General features: G+C 38.5%; 2 protein-coding genes and 1 long non-coding RNA gene across 19 annotated transcripts in view; 2 read left to right on the top strand and 1 right to left on the bottom strand.

Annotated features, from left to right (window-relative positions):
• LOC126919906 (uncharacterized) overlaps positions 1–9,735 on the top strand; it is a 303,683-nt gene extending 293,948 nt beyond the window's left edge. For 4 of the 5 annotated variants that reach the window (XM_050729613.1, XM_050729590.1, XM_050729623.1 and 1 more), the window contains exons 14-23: positions 3,513–3,960; positions 4,334–4,586; positions 4,909–4,984; positions 5,073–5,246; positions 5,354–5,725; positions 5,895–6,038; positions 6,125–6,338; positions 6,418–6,534; positions 6,649–6,855; positions 6,945–9,735. In XM_050729613.1, coding sequence (XP_050585570.1) covers positions 3,513–3,960; positions 4,334–4,586; positions 4,909–4,984; positions 5,073–5,246; positions 5,354–5,725; positions 5,895–6,038; positions 6,125–6,338; positions 6,418–6,534; positions 6,649–6,855; positions 6,945–7,171 — 2,232 coding nt within the window. In that variant the 3' untranslated portion in view covers positions 7,172–9,735. The remainder of the gene's footprint in view (positions 1–3,512; positions 3,961–4,333; positions 4,587–4,908; positions 4,985–5,072; positions 5,247–5,353; positions 5,726–5,894; positions 6,039–6,124; positions 6,339–6,417; positions 6,535–6,648; positions 6,856–6,944) is intronic. The other variant, XM_050729594.1, reaches the window with a different exon arrangement.
• A 1,318-nt stretch (positions 9,736–11,053) lies between these two features.
• Positions 11,054–18,096, bottom strand: part of LOC126919929 (uncharacterized) — a 174,744-nt gene continuing 167,701 nt past the window's right edge. For 2 of the 13 annotated variants that reach the window (XM_050729646.1, XM_050729687.1), the window contains exons 3-4: positions 13,033–13,204; positions 11,054–12,417 (exon numbers count right to left, since the gene is read on the bottom strand). In XM_050729646.1, the coding sequence (XP_050585603.1) occupies positions 11,155–12,417; positions 13,033–13,204 (1,435 nt within the window). In that variant the 3' untranslated portion in view covers positions 11,054–11,154. Of the gene's footprint in view, positions 12,590–13,032; positions 13,447–13,662; positions 13,820–18,096 lie in introns of all 13 variants that reach the window. The other 11 variants (XM_050729636.1, XM_050729666.1, XM_050729748.1 and 8 more) reach the window with 10 other exon arrangements.
• LOC126920091 (uncharacterized) lies at positions 11,659–13,346 on the top strand. Its single transcript, XR_007711884.1, has 3 exons — positions 11,659–11,802; positions 12,418–12,589; positions 13,205–13,346. It is a non-coding gene; the product is annotated as an uncharacterized LOC126920091 (long non-coding RNA).

The raw sequence follows: 18,096 nt of genomic DNA on the forward strand, positions 1-18,096 counted from the left end.
ACAGTAAACATAACCGGGAAATGAGAAAGGTAATGCGTATCAATTACGAAATCTTATGCACCCGTGTTACGTCTACGATGATTTCTTTCTTCGGACGTAATTATAGGGATGGTGGTAACTAATGGAACTCTTAATTAAACTCTGTGTCTTAAGATATGCTATATGATCTTTTCTAGTTACTATCTACCCCTGTTTTTATATCGGTAGAATCAATATAATGAGATCGTGAATGGAAGTAATAAAATGACATTATCGATGTAGCCGTATTTTCGAATCGTAGTCTGTGAAAATCTTTAATTAAAACTGTGCTGTTTATAGTTGCATTAAAACCGCACGAAAGTCCCGTCGTTTAATAGCAACTGCCATATTGGGAAAAATTTCTTTTAAATGTTGAATAAAATGAATAAAATTTCAAAAATCGTGTTAATAGATTCGTTCTGTTGCTCGTTGCGAAAACTCTCCGTTACGGTGATCGAGAGAATTCGAGCAGCGGGTTATCGTGTCTTCAGTAAATTAATTAAACGTTAGTATTCGCGAACGAACCGCGCAGACGCTTATAAATATGGAAATATAGCGAAATAAAGTATGTACGCGCATACTTTCGCGGCGTTCCTTGCGCCAGACTAACGCAGAATGATTTCTCTATCGGGGACACGATAGTATTCTTGATCGCGCATGTATTTCGTACGCTTTCATATTGTTAAATGCGGGCCACTCGGTTTCGTAAAGATGCGGGCAAATTTCTACCAGAATCCAAATCAGTAATCAACCTGAATTTCGAGATTTCCGTTTGGCAAGATCGTAGATTGGCCCACGAGGGAACACGCCCCGCATTCGGATGATTTTGTTGATTAAACGCGACGGTGAAACGTTGTCGGTCTCCCTTGGTAATATTTTACGCACCGTGCCAACCATTTATAATCGGTCGAGCGGTATACGAGAAGTTCAATATCCTAATTGAAACTTCGTCAAGCGTTCTGGTTCCGTAATAGTTAGTACAGTGGTATTGGCGTATTAATTTTGATTAATGGTTGCCTTGTGTCTAGATATCGAAGTTGCAATTTGTGTAAGATAAACTGTTTTATAATTTATTCGTTGTTACAGATAAATTATTCTAATAATTATATATGAATCATTTCATATATTGTAATTACACTGCGGATATTTATGTATATATGACAAATGTAAATATACAAAAATATACAAAGATGAATAAATAAAACAAGTGATAGAAAGAGACACAGTACCTGAGAAAATCAGCGAATACATTTTCCGAATAGAAAGCAGGAATTTACGAACGATCGACGTGTCGTGCGAAAGGTCGACGCCGTACTGATTACGATATCGCAGTTTGTATCGGAAACTTTCTGTAGTGCCACCATACCATTGAACAGGTATAACTGAACTTAAGTATTATACTTCGATGAAACATACCATCCTATATAAATAATAACCATTAAATGAAATAAAATAATAATCACCTAAATTCTGCTAACAGACTAATGATACTTCTTTTCTAACAGCGAAGAATTCGAATAAAACTCGATATTGAAGTATTATATTATGAGACTTTAAATCGTTACATCAGATCGAAATACATAATATCCACTTACGGAAACTTCTAATCTTACGTAATTGACTCATAATTTCGATTATTCCGTGAACGTAATATTTCGCCACGTATTTATAATTTTTGCAGATTTTGCAAAATCTTTTAACATTTTACGATTTATCTGACATGCGATCACTGAATATTTTTGCGAATACGTAACGAATTGTACGTACTTCTGTTGTATCGAATGTTCAATAACATACCAGCGATATCGATACGGTTGAAATGAGTAATTTTAGAGCGGCGTTTGTTAACGATGCTCGTTAGCTATGGACGAACTTCAACGATATTCTCGATATACTTCGTTAACGTGCACCGTTGCACGTGTCGCGATCCTCCGTTCCAAGAGCAGAGAGAACCATTTCCGACGGCTTAAGAAGGGATCCTGCCACGTGTCCAAGAGGAGAGGGTAGATACAGAAAACAGAGACGAGGTATTTCTTCCCCTAGCTTCGGGGTCCTGTACCAGTAATGCTTTCAGTCGACCGTGAAGCGCGAAACGTAGAAACTTTGATCCAAGTGTACTTCTGCCAACGAAAATGGAACAATTCGTCGCTCGAATTCAATTTTCTAAATATTTTGTATCTCCGGCGATCCCCCCAACTTTTGGAAACTTTCAGAAATTGCCTCGATCAACCCTGCAAACTCATGATTGAAGTTCTTTCGTTAATCCAAATCGCAATGCTCACGAACAAGTACAAAGTATTCGTTAGTTTAGGAAATCAGGAAATTTATGGATTGTATTCGTTCGAAGAAGAATATTGGATCGTTAAGATCGCGAACCGAACGGTTGCACGAGGAATCTATCTTGTTCATAATTTGGACATATGATTCAACCCATGTACTGTGAAACGTGATGCATTTTCGACATGGCCACTCTACCGAAATTGTTCTTGTTCCAGAATGTTACCAATCCATGTCCAACGGGATTTCACGCTTCCACGGTCGCTGTTACATATTACTCGCGTAAGGGATAATGGTAGTTATTCCAGCGCGACGTATTGAAAATCGATCGCTGAAATCGAGTGTTTTGTTGAGCCTCATTTTATATTATTGTATTACGTCAAAATCAAAGTATGATAGATATCGTGTAAAACGTTTCATCATTCGAACAATGAAACTCATCGTAAATTTCTGAAACGTGAGAACCTGTAAATTTTTCTGTAAATTTTTCAAGTTCTAAATTAATGTTATCCATATAAATATTTGCTTGAAATATAATTTATATTCCTTGTGAAAGAATAGTTTATCATAGGTGGACACTGTGTAGGCTATAGATTATAAATGGAGTAGGTTTTGTGTAAACAGACTCCCATTCGCTCCATGCACAAATAGACAATGTCCTGTAGCGAAGAGCACGAACTCCCTTGCTCATCGCTGCGTTCCTTTCCCCATATGTCGATTTATGGTCCCGCCATTAGGCACGGTTCCCTACTGCACCGCGGGAGTTCCAGTTCGATTCGCTCAGAACAGGATATCGTTTCCACCGAAGAAGCAGGGTCTTTATTGTTCTCTTTTGTTACGGTCAGACCGATGAAATAGTTTCGTGTGTTTACACACAATATCGTATTCATGGCAAATCTGAACAAACACAGTTCTAGGGGAATCGCATTCGAGGAGAAACAATAAATCTAGAAATAGCGTGGAATCACATGGTCGTTTGCTTTATCTCTTTGTTTTATAGTAATGAATCTTCTCATAGTCATATGCTGATTCAATGTGTGTATATATATACACTGTGAATGGAGTAACTGAATTATTTAGTATAATCCACGTATAATTTTGACACTCATAAATTCTTTTGCAGTAAACAATGGTGTATTTAATGAATTAATATCTCGATCATAACTGACGATTAGAATAACCATGAAGTATCACCGAATTATCATTTTCTGTTACAGAGACATCTTGACAAAGGAAGCGACCTTGCCGAGGCGGCGAGTGCGAGCGGACTTCGCGAACTCGCGAGATCCTTGAAGCATCATCTTCGAGGATTCGGTTCCCGTCTGGAGGACAGGCGCGAATACCTCGAAGACACGTCGAGATGTTGCCTGCTTCAAGATCGTGCGTACGAATGGGCCCAGGAGGCTCGTCTCGCTGGCGAACGGGGGGCCCAGCAGTTTCTGATGGCCAGACCACCCCTGCCTCCCGAGCATTTCACGGAAATGATGGCGCTCGCCGAGAAACTCGGTAACGAGATCCTCTTGGAACAATGCCGCATCGCCAGGAACAAGTGCGCGGAAGCGCTGGAAATGGCGAGGACGACTTCCGCACCTGGCAGTCCGGCCAGGAGGAGATCCTTCGCCGCCTCGGAGTCTGCTACCTCCTGGGAGGACAGTTTGACGAAGAGTACGTAGACCTCTTGCTTTTTACTATCTATTTACTTTATGCTCACAATGTTTGGTATTATATGCGTTAGAACACATAAAATATTATTATTCTTGTTAAACACAAAAGGATATTTTTATTTAGATAATATAGAACGATCCATCATACACGGTATAATTGTGTTTTAGACTTAAAATTGATAAAAATTAAGTGCGTGTGAACGTCCATTTATAAGTTGTATAACCTTGTCCGCGTTTAACGTTCGAAACACGATACGAAAACTATACCGAGATAAAGCAAAAAGAGTACAAGCTGAAAATATTCCAAGATTCATTTACTTACCCCGATCGTTCCTCGGAAGTGTCTCCACTGCAATGTGCTACGACTGTTCCAGGAACTTCGTGGGATGACAGCGACAGCAGCGCATCGTACGCTTGTCCCATGGAGAGCGTAGGATCGGCAGGAAGCGGCGGTCGACCGGTACTGGACAACATCGCGGAGCTTCGAGAGAGCGCCGAACAGCTGCTCGATTGCTCTCCTCCGCGAACGCCACCCCGAAGCCCTGCTCCACGAAGGCTGGTCAAGCCACCGGTGAACTCACACCTTCACAGAGCTGCCAGCATTGCTCCTGGAATGAAGGCCAAAAAGTACGTAATAAAAATTCTGTTTTATTTTTTTACTATTCTATTAGTCTCAATGTATATGCAAGTGCTGTGCAACTGGCATTTTTATTATCGCTAACCTGATTAAAATTCTCGTTAAAAGCTTTTTGCTAGGAATATAAAAGTTCCTCAATGTGTTCAAACTCCGCGTGAAAGATAGCGGATTTCTCGTTACGTTTTCAATTCTTTTTCCGTGTTCCTCGGCTCAGCCTTGCTAACAATACTTATCTATAATAATTCTATCGTGCGATTATGCGGAATTGTTACATGCGCGGCAACGTGGTTAACGAGGAATTTCACCTTGCAGGACAATACTGCTCATAATGAGGGAAATGATACAGACCGAGCGGGACTACGTAAAGTCTCTTGAGTATATAATAGAGGTAACTGTTTTGCTTCGTATCGCTTAACATACGCGTCGCATCGTATTTTGCTGATATCGTGATTAACGTTTATCACTGTTTTTAAAAGAATTATATTCCGGAGCTGGTGAGGGAGGACATTCCTCAGGCGCTCAGGGGACAACGCAACGTGATCTTCGGTAACGTCGAGAAGATATACGAGTTTCATAGTCAGCATTTCCTACGGGAACTGGAACAGTGCGAACAGTCGCCAATGAACGTGGGACAATGCTTCCTCAGACACGTGAGTCTTTTTCTTTCTTTCAAATTCTTTCCTAGATCTTCTCTTAAATTTATCTTCTTCGTGTTGAATGTTTTACTTTACTGTTTTGCTTTACATTCACGTTGCAGGAGAAAAAATTCTACCTTTATGCACTGTACAACAAGAACAAACCAAATTCCGACTCCCTGATGGCCGAGTACGGCACCGCGTTCTTCAAGCAGAAGCAACTCGAGCTCGGTGACAAGATGGACCTTGCTAGTTACCTACTGAAGCCGGTTCAACGAATGGGAAAGTACGCGCTACTGCTACAGCAGCTGGTCAAAGCGGGCACCGATCTCTCCGAACAAATGTCCGGTAAAGAAGAGAAGGATGAGAAGGACGACGGTATGAAGCCGATAGTCGAAGGGGAGGCGGACTTGAGGGCGGCTGAGCAGATGGTACGATTCCAACTACGTCACGGGAACGATCTGCTAGCGATGGATTCCCTTCGAGATTGTGATGTATGTCCACGTATTTAATATACAATACTATTCTAGAGACGCGATATTGTAACTAAATAATAATGTAATAACTAGTAGAAGAAACAATCGTGTCAACAATGGCAATGGAGAGTCGTTCTTTGTCGTAGTAACAGGATTCTATAGACGGTAAAATTTACGTGAATTGTAGGTGAACGTGAAGGAGCAGGGCAGACTACTTCGTCAAAACGAGTTCTTGGTGTGGCAGGGTAAAGGCAAGAAATGCTTGCGACAAGTTTTCCTGTTCGAAGACCTTATTCTCTTCAGCAAAGCGAGAAGATTCCCCGACAGAAAGGTGAAACAGCTGTTTAGTCTACTTCATGTAGTTTACCGATCTGCTCGTTGTGCGATATACAAATGATGGGTTGTTTGCTTTTTCAGAACCTCGATATTTACATCTATAAGCACAGCATCAAAACGACGGACATCGGGTTGACCGCTGTGATCGCGGACTCGCCTACGAAGTTCGAGATTTGGTTCCGCAAGAGGAAACCAGGCGACACGTACACGTTGCAGTGTGCAAGCGAGGACATTAAGAAAGCCTGGACGGAGGAACTGAGCAACCTTTTATGGAAACAGGCGCTGCGAAACAGAGGTACGCTACGTTTTGAAATATAGCTTCCTGCAACCGTGTTTGCGGGCCGACTTAACGAGAACGCCTTTTGTGACGACAGAAGTGCGCCTGGCAGAGATGTCGAGCATGGGCATCGGAAATAAACCTTGTTTGGACATTAGGCCTAGCGCGGATCAGATCAATGATCGTTCTATCAGTGTAGCTCAACTCTCGAAAAGTAAGTATACGATCGATTATTTTGAATGGAATGATCTTTCATGACTTTAAATAATCTTAAATCATCTACGAAGTAAGATATCTATAGCTATTAATTTAATTGCTTGCTATTAAGCAGCACCTAGATTTAGAAACTCGATAGCGGTATCAATGTCAGAGGACTCGGGACGCTGCAGCAGGAGGCCGCACAGTGTAATTTCCGTAAGTTCGTCATCGAGTAGCGGCGGAAGTAGCGGCCCTCCGACGACGTTGAATCTCGGTTTGGATACAAGTCCTCGACCTCATCATCGTAGTACTACGCTCAACAGTCAGTGCAGTGTTGGTACGTGTATAACATTCTTTCTATATATATATTGTGGTGTATTAGTTTCTATAAGATTCCTGTCTATACTACCATTGTGTGGGTTGCAGAAAGCGGCATAATAGCCGATATTTCAATCGTTTCGGATGATGGTGGCGATGGAACTGAGAGAAGTCACTGGAACTCGACTCTGGAAAGTCCCACGTCCCATCTACCAACGACGTCGACGCCTCTCCAATCACCGACCAGCGCAACCGCGACAGCAACAGTTACCTCGGCTTCTTCGTCCGATACGAATCTCACCCCTTACGACCAAGACATGTCCATTAATTTATAAGTGTCACCCCTGAAAAGGGCGGCACGGCTCTGATATAAAAGAGTATATGTTATATACATACGTGTTGTCGATTCACTTGCAAGTTGTCTTATAGTGAATGCAGTGTGACTCACTCGAATTGCATAAAATTTTTCATTGGAAAGTGGCGACGACCACGTGCGTGTAACTGAATAGAGAGTACTAGAGCGCGTATTTTTCTTGGGCAATCGTAGTTCGATGAATGACCACGAGCTATAAGATGGCATGTAACAACGCCGTAAACACAGTCCAATAGATCGCTGCATTACGCTTATCACGTGAGTTCCGTCACGAGCGTCTGTTGCAAAACGTTTAATGTGAATCCTGTTTTATGTGACAGAGTTCGCAAAGAGGCACACATACACATACACAGACACACCCTAAACACCCACAATATACCTTGTGTCCCAGAGAGCTCAACTTTCAAGTGAATTTATCTTTTGATACGCTTCGAATTTCATTGATCTAGGCGATTGCATATATAGTTGTCACGTCTGAATTTTATAAACCATTGATTTTTCAGAAGTAACGGCGACGTGTATTTTCTTATACTATCTCCTCGAATCCACCAACGTGCTCAAGAGAACGATCATAGATACAGATGTGTTCCGACAGAATCTATATGTGTATGGCTGCATGCTTCACGATGTGCTGCAGTGTTGTAAACAGCATACACCGGTTGCCATTAACTCTCATTAACATTGGCATTCCTGATCAATCAGCGACTGAGAATATTATCTTGGATTTACCGACCATTCGTTTATGGTACTTTTATACTTTATTTATATGCGTAGTGAATAAATATCGATATTCCATGTCCACATTGTGTTCGCGCTTATTACGAAATGAGGACGTTATCGTTAAATAACGTCACAGTTCGAGAATACGCAGATTATTTTTTCCTTTCCTTTTTTCTTTTTTGTTGTTGTTTTTTTTTTTTTTTTTTTTTTTTTTAATGAAACATCTGAAGACTAGTTCTCGTTTCGTCTTCTCTTCAGGTATTCCATTAGTTGCCAAGATCATTGTTCGTTTCCTTGTCGAATGCGCTTCCGACCATAAATGAACGCATCCCTTCAGGAATGTCAAAACAATGCGCACACATACATACCACTTTGTAATATAATGTAATATTAAAGGTTTATACGACATAGCCGCAAGTAATATAACCGATAGTCTAAATATTATTTCCAGATTATATATTAAATATATATAATATTATATTCTTTTTATGTCAGTCATTTGTAAAACCTTTTATCACCTGTAGATGTAAATCTAACTCTGGCCTGTACACGAAAGCCAAATTCTACCCTCACTTTTTTCTTTTTCTTTCTTTTTTTTTCTATATTTCTCTCTTTTTTTATTTACAAAGCAAAAGAAGTAACTTACGTTTGAGCGATGTTTCTCTCTCGTTTCACTATGTGGACGTCTTAGGGAAGCTTAGATTGAGCTTAACTGAAGACTCTTCATACAGAACGCGCATTTCTCATGCCAATTTCTTTTTGCCCGAGAAGCTTGACGTTTGTAACTGTGCAGGTTCGATTATGGTTCGTTGACTGATGCTTGTAGCACAAAATGGAATTCGTACATCGCCGTAATATACAATCTCGTTGTGCTGTAATTAAATAGTATATGCGATAAAGAGCTTTGCGTCATATTCCATCTAAAAACTTCAATCAAGAGCACACAATCACCTGTACAGGTTTCGACCAACATAGTCACGTGCTCATTGAGCTAGCGACCGAAGAAAGGAAAATCACGTTGGTGCATGTAGCAATCAGCAATTATCCCGTTATATAATTCTGTATTGTTACGCTGCTTTCAAGCGAGTCAGTTGATCAAGCCATTGTTAATGCCAAGGTCTGCCAAGGTATTTTGAATGATACCTTATGGACAGTGACCAAAACTTCGTTTAGTTCGTAATTTGGGATCGATCGAAAAAGAATTAAGGTATTTAGAAAATGTAGTTGTAGACGATAGTTCGGTATGAGAAAAATTTATGTCCCGGCACAGTCTGATGCACTCCCACGTAACGTTTACTTTTATTTGCGAGTCGTACTTTTAGTTGTATTATACCATACACACCGTGATTCATTTTCGAGAATCGAAATTTATCGAATGTTCGATGTATCGAGGAAGAAAATCGAGAGCATGCCATATAGAATCGGTGCATCCGGCTGAGCATCCCGCTCTTCGAAAGTGACACTAAGCGAGACAAAAAGTAAATAATTTTCTATTTTCTCCACGATTCTTTGTTTGGTATTGCTTTTGAATTTGGGATGTCGAATTAAACGACGAGATAATAAGAGATAACACGGTACCTTAAGATACCGATAGTCACTTAATTGTACACGCTCGTAGATATTTATTAATATTTTTTTAAGTAGATCATTTTAGTCTATAGATTTAAGTATCCGCATCATTATAACGAAATGTATATATTATATATTTACATTAATAACATGATTATTTCAGTATTGTACTGTGTCTAACACCGATGTATTTTATTACTTGCTAAATATACCGTATTGGGTGCCTTTTGTAGCGAAGTTAAACCTTTCATTTTTATCTCGTTATCCTATACCTTGTTTTTAAATTAGTGGTGTATTTGAAGAACGGTTACTTACTTTACATTACGTATACTCCAAAAATCGGTGTATGAAATTTAAGCATAACACACGGCAGTAGTTTGAAGTGATTTTATAGTAGTCAATGATTGAACTAAACATATATGAATATTACGCATTAAGAAGAAGGTAGACGTGACATTAAACGGGACTTTCTGCCTTAGGTTCTGAAATACCGACATGAAACAAATGAAAAAGAGTGTTTCCTACGCTCTTTGCGATTTCATACGATGAACATAGGAGAACAAAGGGTTGCTTCGATTTTGTCGCAATTCAATAAAGAATAAAGTTAGTGATGAACCGAATACATATAGCTATAGTCCTACTGACGATGATAGTTGCTGGGACCGATAGACTGTAGCTTGTTCCACACCTCAGTTCATCTAAAACATAAAGGATCGAAGTTGATAAGAAGGTCCGAATAAAATTTTGTTTACTTATCTGAATCATTTCACAGTGATCTTCGAATTGATCCGGCGGAAATGGATGGAAGCTGGTAAATGACCCATTTTATAAATATAACATTTTTTAAATGTAATTTATTTAGAAACGACAGTGGCTCGTCTCAAGTAACAACGGCAATTATTTGATAAAAAAAAAGAGGACCGTGTTCGAGCACATAGCGTTAACTTTTAAAAGGAAAGTAACTTTCACTGTGAGAACCAGCGGAAGGACGGGAAGGGAAAAAACAAGCTGATCCACGCTGCTTTTCTATTTAAAATTGTTACACTTTAATAAGTCTTCGAACTTGCCATTGGCGTGCTCGCAAGGAGGAGGAATCCATTAGAAGACTGAGAAAGTGCAAGATAAGGAAAATGTCACTCGAATCCACGAAGCTCGAAGAACGGAATGTAAAGAACGATTAGGAGAAAAGAAGATCCCAATGAGAAATGATTCGAGCAAGGTGAAGAACGACAAAAAGAGAAGATGAGAGATGACTAGATGCGACAGAAAAGATTTCAAAGAAGGTAAACGGAAACTATTTGGTAAAACTGAGGTGAGATAAAGACAAGAAAAACAACATATGAACGAGAAAAGAAAATAAAATAATGCAACCCAGTGTACTCTACCAAACATAAAGTCTAAACTATCATCGCTTTTGCAAAGATTAAGGGAATTCTTTGAAATATGTTCAAACTAAATTTATATATACAGTGTATGTAGTACGTACAACATGCGCAGTATAGATAAGTTGATGAATTTTTACCTTTTTGAAGGGAAATCAATATATCAGATAAAGTAAGCTTGCAAAATTTAATACAAATTAAATTACTACAAATTGTTACAATTCTAAATTAGCCACAAAATCAGGTTACAAATGCAAATGTAAAAGAACTTCGCTCATAACATGGCACGGAAGTTGACTCTGGGAAGGTGAATGCCAAGCACCTTTTCGATGAAATCCCTGATAGGGACAAGATCCACTCCGTCGTTGATGACCTTCTGTCTCATTTCCAGGAAGATTGGTGATTGGTAAACCGTGTTGACGATTGTCTGGAATTCATTGGAGTGCAGTCTTTGCATGAAATTCTGGAAAGCAGGGGAGGTGTGCATCTTTTCATTGTACATAGCCGTGAATTTGTCCAAAGGGAGGGCAGCCTCTACAGCGTTGAACAGAGCTTTCAATCCACCAAGGTTTGACAATGTATTCATCGATGAGAATTCCATGGGTGGGACGTAATCCTCCATACCGAATAATTTATGGATTTTGCTGATCACCTTTCTCATGTCCAAGCCAGAGTCTTCCATGTACTTTACCAAATTCTGGTATTCTGGCATAGCTTCGACCTTGCGGACCAAATCGTGGAATGCTTCGCTGTACATGTATTCGATTGCCCTCTGTACTTCGTCATCATCCAGGTAGGACATAACGATGTTCATTATTTTGTTCTCGTCGACCAGGTTCAGGAAGTCATGAATGTCTCTGGATAGTTCGTCAGAGGCGAAGGTTTCCGCTCGTAACATGGCACGGAAGTTGACTCTGGGAAGGTGAATGCCAAGCACCTTTTCGATGAAATCCCTGATAGGGACAAGATCCACTCCGTCGTTGATGACCTTCTGTCTCATTTCCAGGAAGATTGGTGATTGGTAAACCATGTTGACGATTGTCTGGAATTCATTGGAGTGCAGTCTTTGCATGAAGTTCTGGAAAGCAGGGGAGGTGTGCATCTTTTCATTGTACATGGCCGTGAATTTGTCCAATGGGAGGGCAGCCTCTACAGCGTTGAACAGAGCTTTCAATCCACCAAGGTTTGACAATGTATTCATCGATGAGAATTCCATGGGTGGGACGTAATCCTCCATACCGAATAATTTATGGATTTTGCTGATCACCTTTCTCATGTCCAAGCCAGAGTCTTCCATGTACTTCACCAAATTCTGGTATTCTGGCATAGCTTCGACCTTGCGGACCAAATCGTGGAATGCTTCGCTGTACATGTATTCGATTGCCCTCTGTACTTCGTCATCATCCAGGTAGGACATAACGATGTTCATTATTTTGTTCTCGTCGACCAGGTTCAGGAAGTCATGAATGTCTCTGGATAGTTCGTCAGAGGCGAAGGTTTCCGCTCGTAACATGGCACGGGAGTTGACTCTGGGAAGGTGAATGCCAAGCACTTTTTCGATGAAATCCCTGATAGGGACAAGATCCACTCCGTCATTGATGACCTTCTGTCTCATTTCCAGGAAGATTGGTGATTGGTAAACCATGTTGACGATTGTCTGGAATTCATTGGAGTGCAGTCTTTGCATGAAGTTCTGGAAAGCAGGGGAGGTGTGCATCTTTTCATTGTACATGGCCGTGAATTTGTCCAATGGGAGGGCAGCCTCTACAGCGTTGAACAGAGCTTTCAATCCACCAAGGTTTGACAATGTATTCATCGATGAGAATTTCATGGGTGGGACGTAATCCTCCATACCGAATAATTTATGGATTTTGCTGATCACCTTTCTCATGTCCAAGCCAGAGTCTTCCATGTACTTTACCAAATTCTGGTATTCTGGCATAGCTTCGACCTTGCGGACCAAATCGTGGAATGCTTCGCTGTACATGTATTCGATTGCCCTCTGTACTTCGTCATCATCCAGGTAGGACATAACGATGTTCATTATTTTGTTCTCGTCGACCAGGTTCAGGAAGTCATGAATGTCTCTGGATAGTTCGTCAGAGGCGAAGGTTTCCGCTCGTAACATGGCACGGGAGTTGACTCTGGGGAGGTGAATGCCAAGCACTTTTTCGATGAAATCCCTGATAGGGACAAGATCCACTCCGTCGTTGATGACCTTCTGTCTCATTTCCAGGAAGATTGGTGATTGGTAAACCATGTTGACGATTGACTGGAATTCATTGGAGTGCAGTCTTTGCATGAAGTTCTGGAAAGCAGGGGAGGTGTGCATCTTTTCATTGTACATGGCCGTGAATTTGTCCAATGGGAGGGCAGCCTCTACAGCGTTGAACAGAGCTTTCAATCCACCAAGGTTTGACAATGTATTCATCGATGAGAATTCCATGGGTGGGACGTAATCCTCCATACCGAATAATTTATGGATTTTGCTGATCACCTTTCTCATGTCCAAGCCAGAGTCTTCCATGTACTTTACCAAATTCTGGTATTCTGGCATAGCTTCGACCTTGCGGACCAAATCGTGGAATGCTTCGCTGTACATGTATTCGATTGCCCTCTGTACTTCGTCATCATCCAGGTAGGACATAACTATGTTCATTATTTTGTTCTCGTCGACCAGGTTCAGGAAGTCATGAATGTCTCTGGATAGTTCGTCAGAGGCGAAGGTTTCCGCTCGTAACATGGCACGGGAGTTGACTCTGGGAAGATGAATGCCAAGCACTTTTTCGATGAAATCCCTGATAGGGACAAGATCCACTCCGTCGTTGATGACCTTCTGTCTCATTTCCAGGAAGATTGGTGATTGGTAAACCATGTTGACGATTGTCTGGAATTCATTGGAGTGCAGTCTTTGCATGAAGTTCTGGAAAGCAGGGGAGGTGTGCATCTTTTCATTGTACATGGCCGTGAATTTGTCCAATGGGAGGGCAGCCTCTACAGCGTTGAACAGAGCTTTCAATCCACCAAGGTTTGACAATGTATTCATCGATGAGAATTCCATGGGTGGGACGTAATCCTCCATACCGAATAATTTATGGATTTTGCTGATCACCTTTCTCATGTCCAAGCCAGAGTCTTCCATGTACTTTACCAAATTCTGGTATTCTGGCATAGCTTCGACCTTGCGGACCAAATCGTGGAATGCTTCGCTGTACATGTATTCGATTGCCCTCTGTACTTCGTCATCATCCAGGTAGGACATAACGATGTTCATTATTTTGTTCTCGTCGACCAGGTTCAGGAAGTCGTGAATGTCTTTGGACAGTTCGTCAGAGGCGAAGTTTTTCGCTTGTAACATGGCGACATACTGGAATCTCGAATTTGGTGATGGGTAATGAGAGTTTGCTGTTGCGAACGCAACGAGCGTTGTGAACAGTACCGGTAGGAGCTTCATCTGCAAAATGGATGATGGTTCAATGGTAAGTTTAATTGACTGGTAAGAGAAAACACTGAAAATGTATATATTTTCAATTGTAAAAATGAGGACGAAATGTTAGCATGTTTAAAGAGGTCGGATTAGTGTTGATCGTGTTAAAATTTTAATCTGTTTTTACAGCTTTGATGAATTTCGGTGAAATTTGTCAGATGATGAAATTGAATTTGTCTATTTGCAGTACTTGAAATTAAAATCGTTCGGATGCCAGTAAATATGAAATGAACTTATTGAGAAACTCATTTAGACAATAAATCATTAATAGGTTTCCAACAAAAATGGTTGATATATTATAAAAGTTTGTTTTAGAGCAATCCATGAACTCACCTTGACCACTTTGTGGGAAGACTGTTGTACTTGATGTGTTTTCTGCCAGTTAGACTCCTTTATATATACTGAAACGCATTCAAGTAAATGGAAGAAGATATCGAGCACCTGGATGAAAGATAAGATTTCATCATTTGTGCACCTGTGTCTCAGCACTTGCAGAGATTAATGCTTGTTGTGCTTGATTATCACTGAAAAATTAACCGATCAGTGAAACTTCCAGAACAAACATCGTGTGACTTTTATTTTCAGCCTACATTGAGATCTTCACGGTGTGGAATCGATCTTTAATCTCATTTACTATCTATAATTACTCTTTGAATACTTGTAAAATAAAGAAATATAGTGAAAAATTTTTCACTATTTTTATTATCTTTGTTATTTTCATCTATTATTAGCAACATGAAAATATATGATATGTACACAGAAAGAACACTTTCCACTTGTCCATGCTGGCTATTATGTGTGAAATATCGTTTAGCTTTATGTTTTAGTGTACTTAATCGAAAATTAAAATAGTACCGATCTAAAATAGTAATATCGGCAATATTAACAAGTTTTATTTCTGTTATACTTGCTCGAAACTGTGATTTTTATGCCAATAGTATGGAACTGATATACCCGTCTTTGAAATTATATGTAAGCAACTTTGCAGAGTATTACATTTTGTAACCCATAATTCTTTTCGACGTTACAAAAATTCTATTAATGTGAATCTTTTATCGACAAGCAAACTGTAAATAAGTGAAGATGTATCCAAAAATTCTGCTAAAAATTAGAAAATCTGATCTGTTCGTGACCAACAAAGACAGTTATGTAACCCGAAAATTAAGAAAATTCTTTGAGTACAAATGAATTATGTTATCCGCAATACAACCCTATTTTTTCACGTCATGATTCGGTGTAACCATTCCTTGAAAAGATTCAAAATCTTTTTCTTTTTGTGAAATATAAAAGAACAATGAAAGGTACCTAAAAAAAGCTTAAGGAAAAGTTGCTTCGTTTTATTGTGTCTATTAAACCCGCAAAAATATTTTTTGAAAAATTCATGATTTTCGAGTTATCCCTTCCCACCACCATTTCTTAAAAAAATTGTTTACATATACATGCTGAAATACTTCTAGATACTCTTTTTCGTATTTATCAGTGACCTATGTGTTAAAATATCTCTTCAATTAAATAAATTAGTTATTATCAAATTTGAAGTCCATTTTAGTAGTTACTACTTTTGCAGCATGTTTAGTGAATTTGTAGTAGCTGTGGTCTTTTCTTTAAACCGTTATTTGACAAGAAATGATTATGTGTATGTTTATGCATAATTTTGTACTGTTTTGTTTATTAATAGATTCTGTATCGAATTCAAGCACCAACGAAACTGAACCCTCGTCCGGGCTCCTTTTTGAAATCAAAATACAATGCATTCCAATATCTTATTGTCAGTTCGCAAAACACCCTTTAACGGAAACTCCTTCCTACTTCTACAAAAATAAAATTCTCCTATTTAGGCAAAAATTTGTGGAATAAAGGTTTCAGGGAATACATTTCATGTTATAACTGTTATTTTGGAAGAAGATAATAGTCAAAAAATTACTATTAGGGCATAACTAATTGAAAATTTTAACAGTTTTATTCGATTCCTGATTTGATAACGCATCATGAACAAGTCTCGTCGTCATTATCATCTGAAGCTCTATTTTTCAATAAAGAGGGTACTCATGATAATAATATCGATATAGATATTGATCCCGATTATGAAATTCATAATTCGACATCACCAACATGCTCGTTGGAAATGCTGAGTATTTTGGGTGTGAGAAAAAAAGAAAATATAGAGAAAATGGAATTGGATAGTAATTGTTACAAGACATTAGTTTTGAGTAATAGTACTTTTTGTTGCAACGAGCAATTACTGCTTATCTTCTCGCGCTTACATTGTAAAAGACATCGTAGACTTCGCTCAGCTCTATGTCACTAGTCCAGTATTTCTGCACATTTTCAAGATTGTTGATAAAGTTTTTAATATTCGTTACCTTACATTACGCAGTGAAGCATTCATACTGGATAAACTATTTTCACAGATGCGGTACAAACAATGTTGAACGAAGCAGTGTTAAATGTATGAATGCTACGTGTAATGTGAATAGTAAACTATTTTGTTCTATTTCTCGCCTTGTAGAATAAAAGCATTGGTTTGGAATTAATTTAGTCACGGTGTTTCATCAAGTCACGGTTGTTTACCGTGAAGGTTTAATTTATTTAACGATGAAAGTAAAATTCATGAAGATGCAATATGCCTCGGTAAGAAATTGAGATTCGTTGGTTCTTCAACACATAAATACTCAAAATTAAAATTCAAAGATCAAAATCTTGCTGATATGGATTTTAAAAGTCTTTATCTGTGTTGTTTTTAACTGTATCTGAACTCGAGTTACCACAGATATCTTATAGATAAAGACATATCCATAAATTGTAATTTACACACACACGTATATATATGTATATGTGTATATGTATTTTTGCACTTTGAAATGTGTAACAAGTTGTCAATTTAAAAAATATGTAATGGTATCAGTTGGAAAAATTAAATTGATATTAAAATTTCGATTAAACCGTAGAAAAGGGACCTCGTTATGAATTTAATTGGGCTCCTTTTAATTTTTTCGATGAAGTGTATAAATAATGGGAAAATTAAAATGGATGGTCGTCGAACCGTGTTGACTTGAAAAAAATATAAGAATATCTTGAGCAGAAGAAAAAGAAAGAAAAACTAGTACTTCATAACTAGTACTTCATAAAAATACGTTGTGCTTTTAATGTAAATTATTTATTAAAGGATGGGACTGTGTAGCTTTCCATTGAAATATTGATCTTTCAGAAATAGAAAGGATTCTAAAGAATAGAAAGGTACAAATTGTGCAAAACCTGTCAGAAATTAATTTTTATAAAGTATAATTGGTTCTGTAAATAAGCATACTGATATCTATAATTTTACACAATATGATAGTATTTAGCGGCCGGTGATTTATTTGATCCAAATCAGTAGCTATATCATTTTTTAAAAATTCAGGCAGGATCAGCATAATCTGAAACGTCCTATTCAATATTACCGCACATACATATGTATATCAGAATAAACAATTTATAATTAAGACTAAGATGTGTTTTTATAAGCTATTAACTTTTTAAAGATTCCCCCTTTTTCTCAAGAAGTTTTTACTTTTTTTCCTTGAAAAATATTTCTTATGTTTTATCCATAAAATCAAACAACTTTTACGTGGAAAATCCTTTGAATTTTTTACAGCTAAAGAATAAAAATTATTTAAAAAAAATAATGATACAAACGTTAATATCGAACATGCTTTATAACAATAAATTATAACAAGTTTATTTAACTAA

The sequence above is a fragment of the Bombus affinis genome, chromosome 1 (genome assembly GCF_024516045.1).
Source record: "Bombus affinis isolate iyBomAffi1 chromosome 1, iyBomAffi1.2, whole genome shotgun sequence".
Lineage (NCBI taxonomy): Eukaryota > Metazoa > Arthropoda > Insecta > Hymenoptera > Apidae > Bombus > Bombus affinis.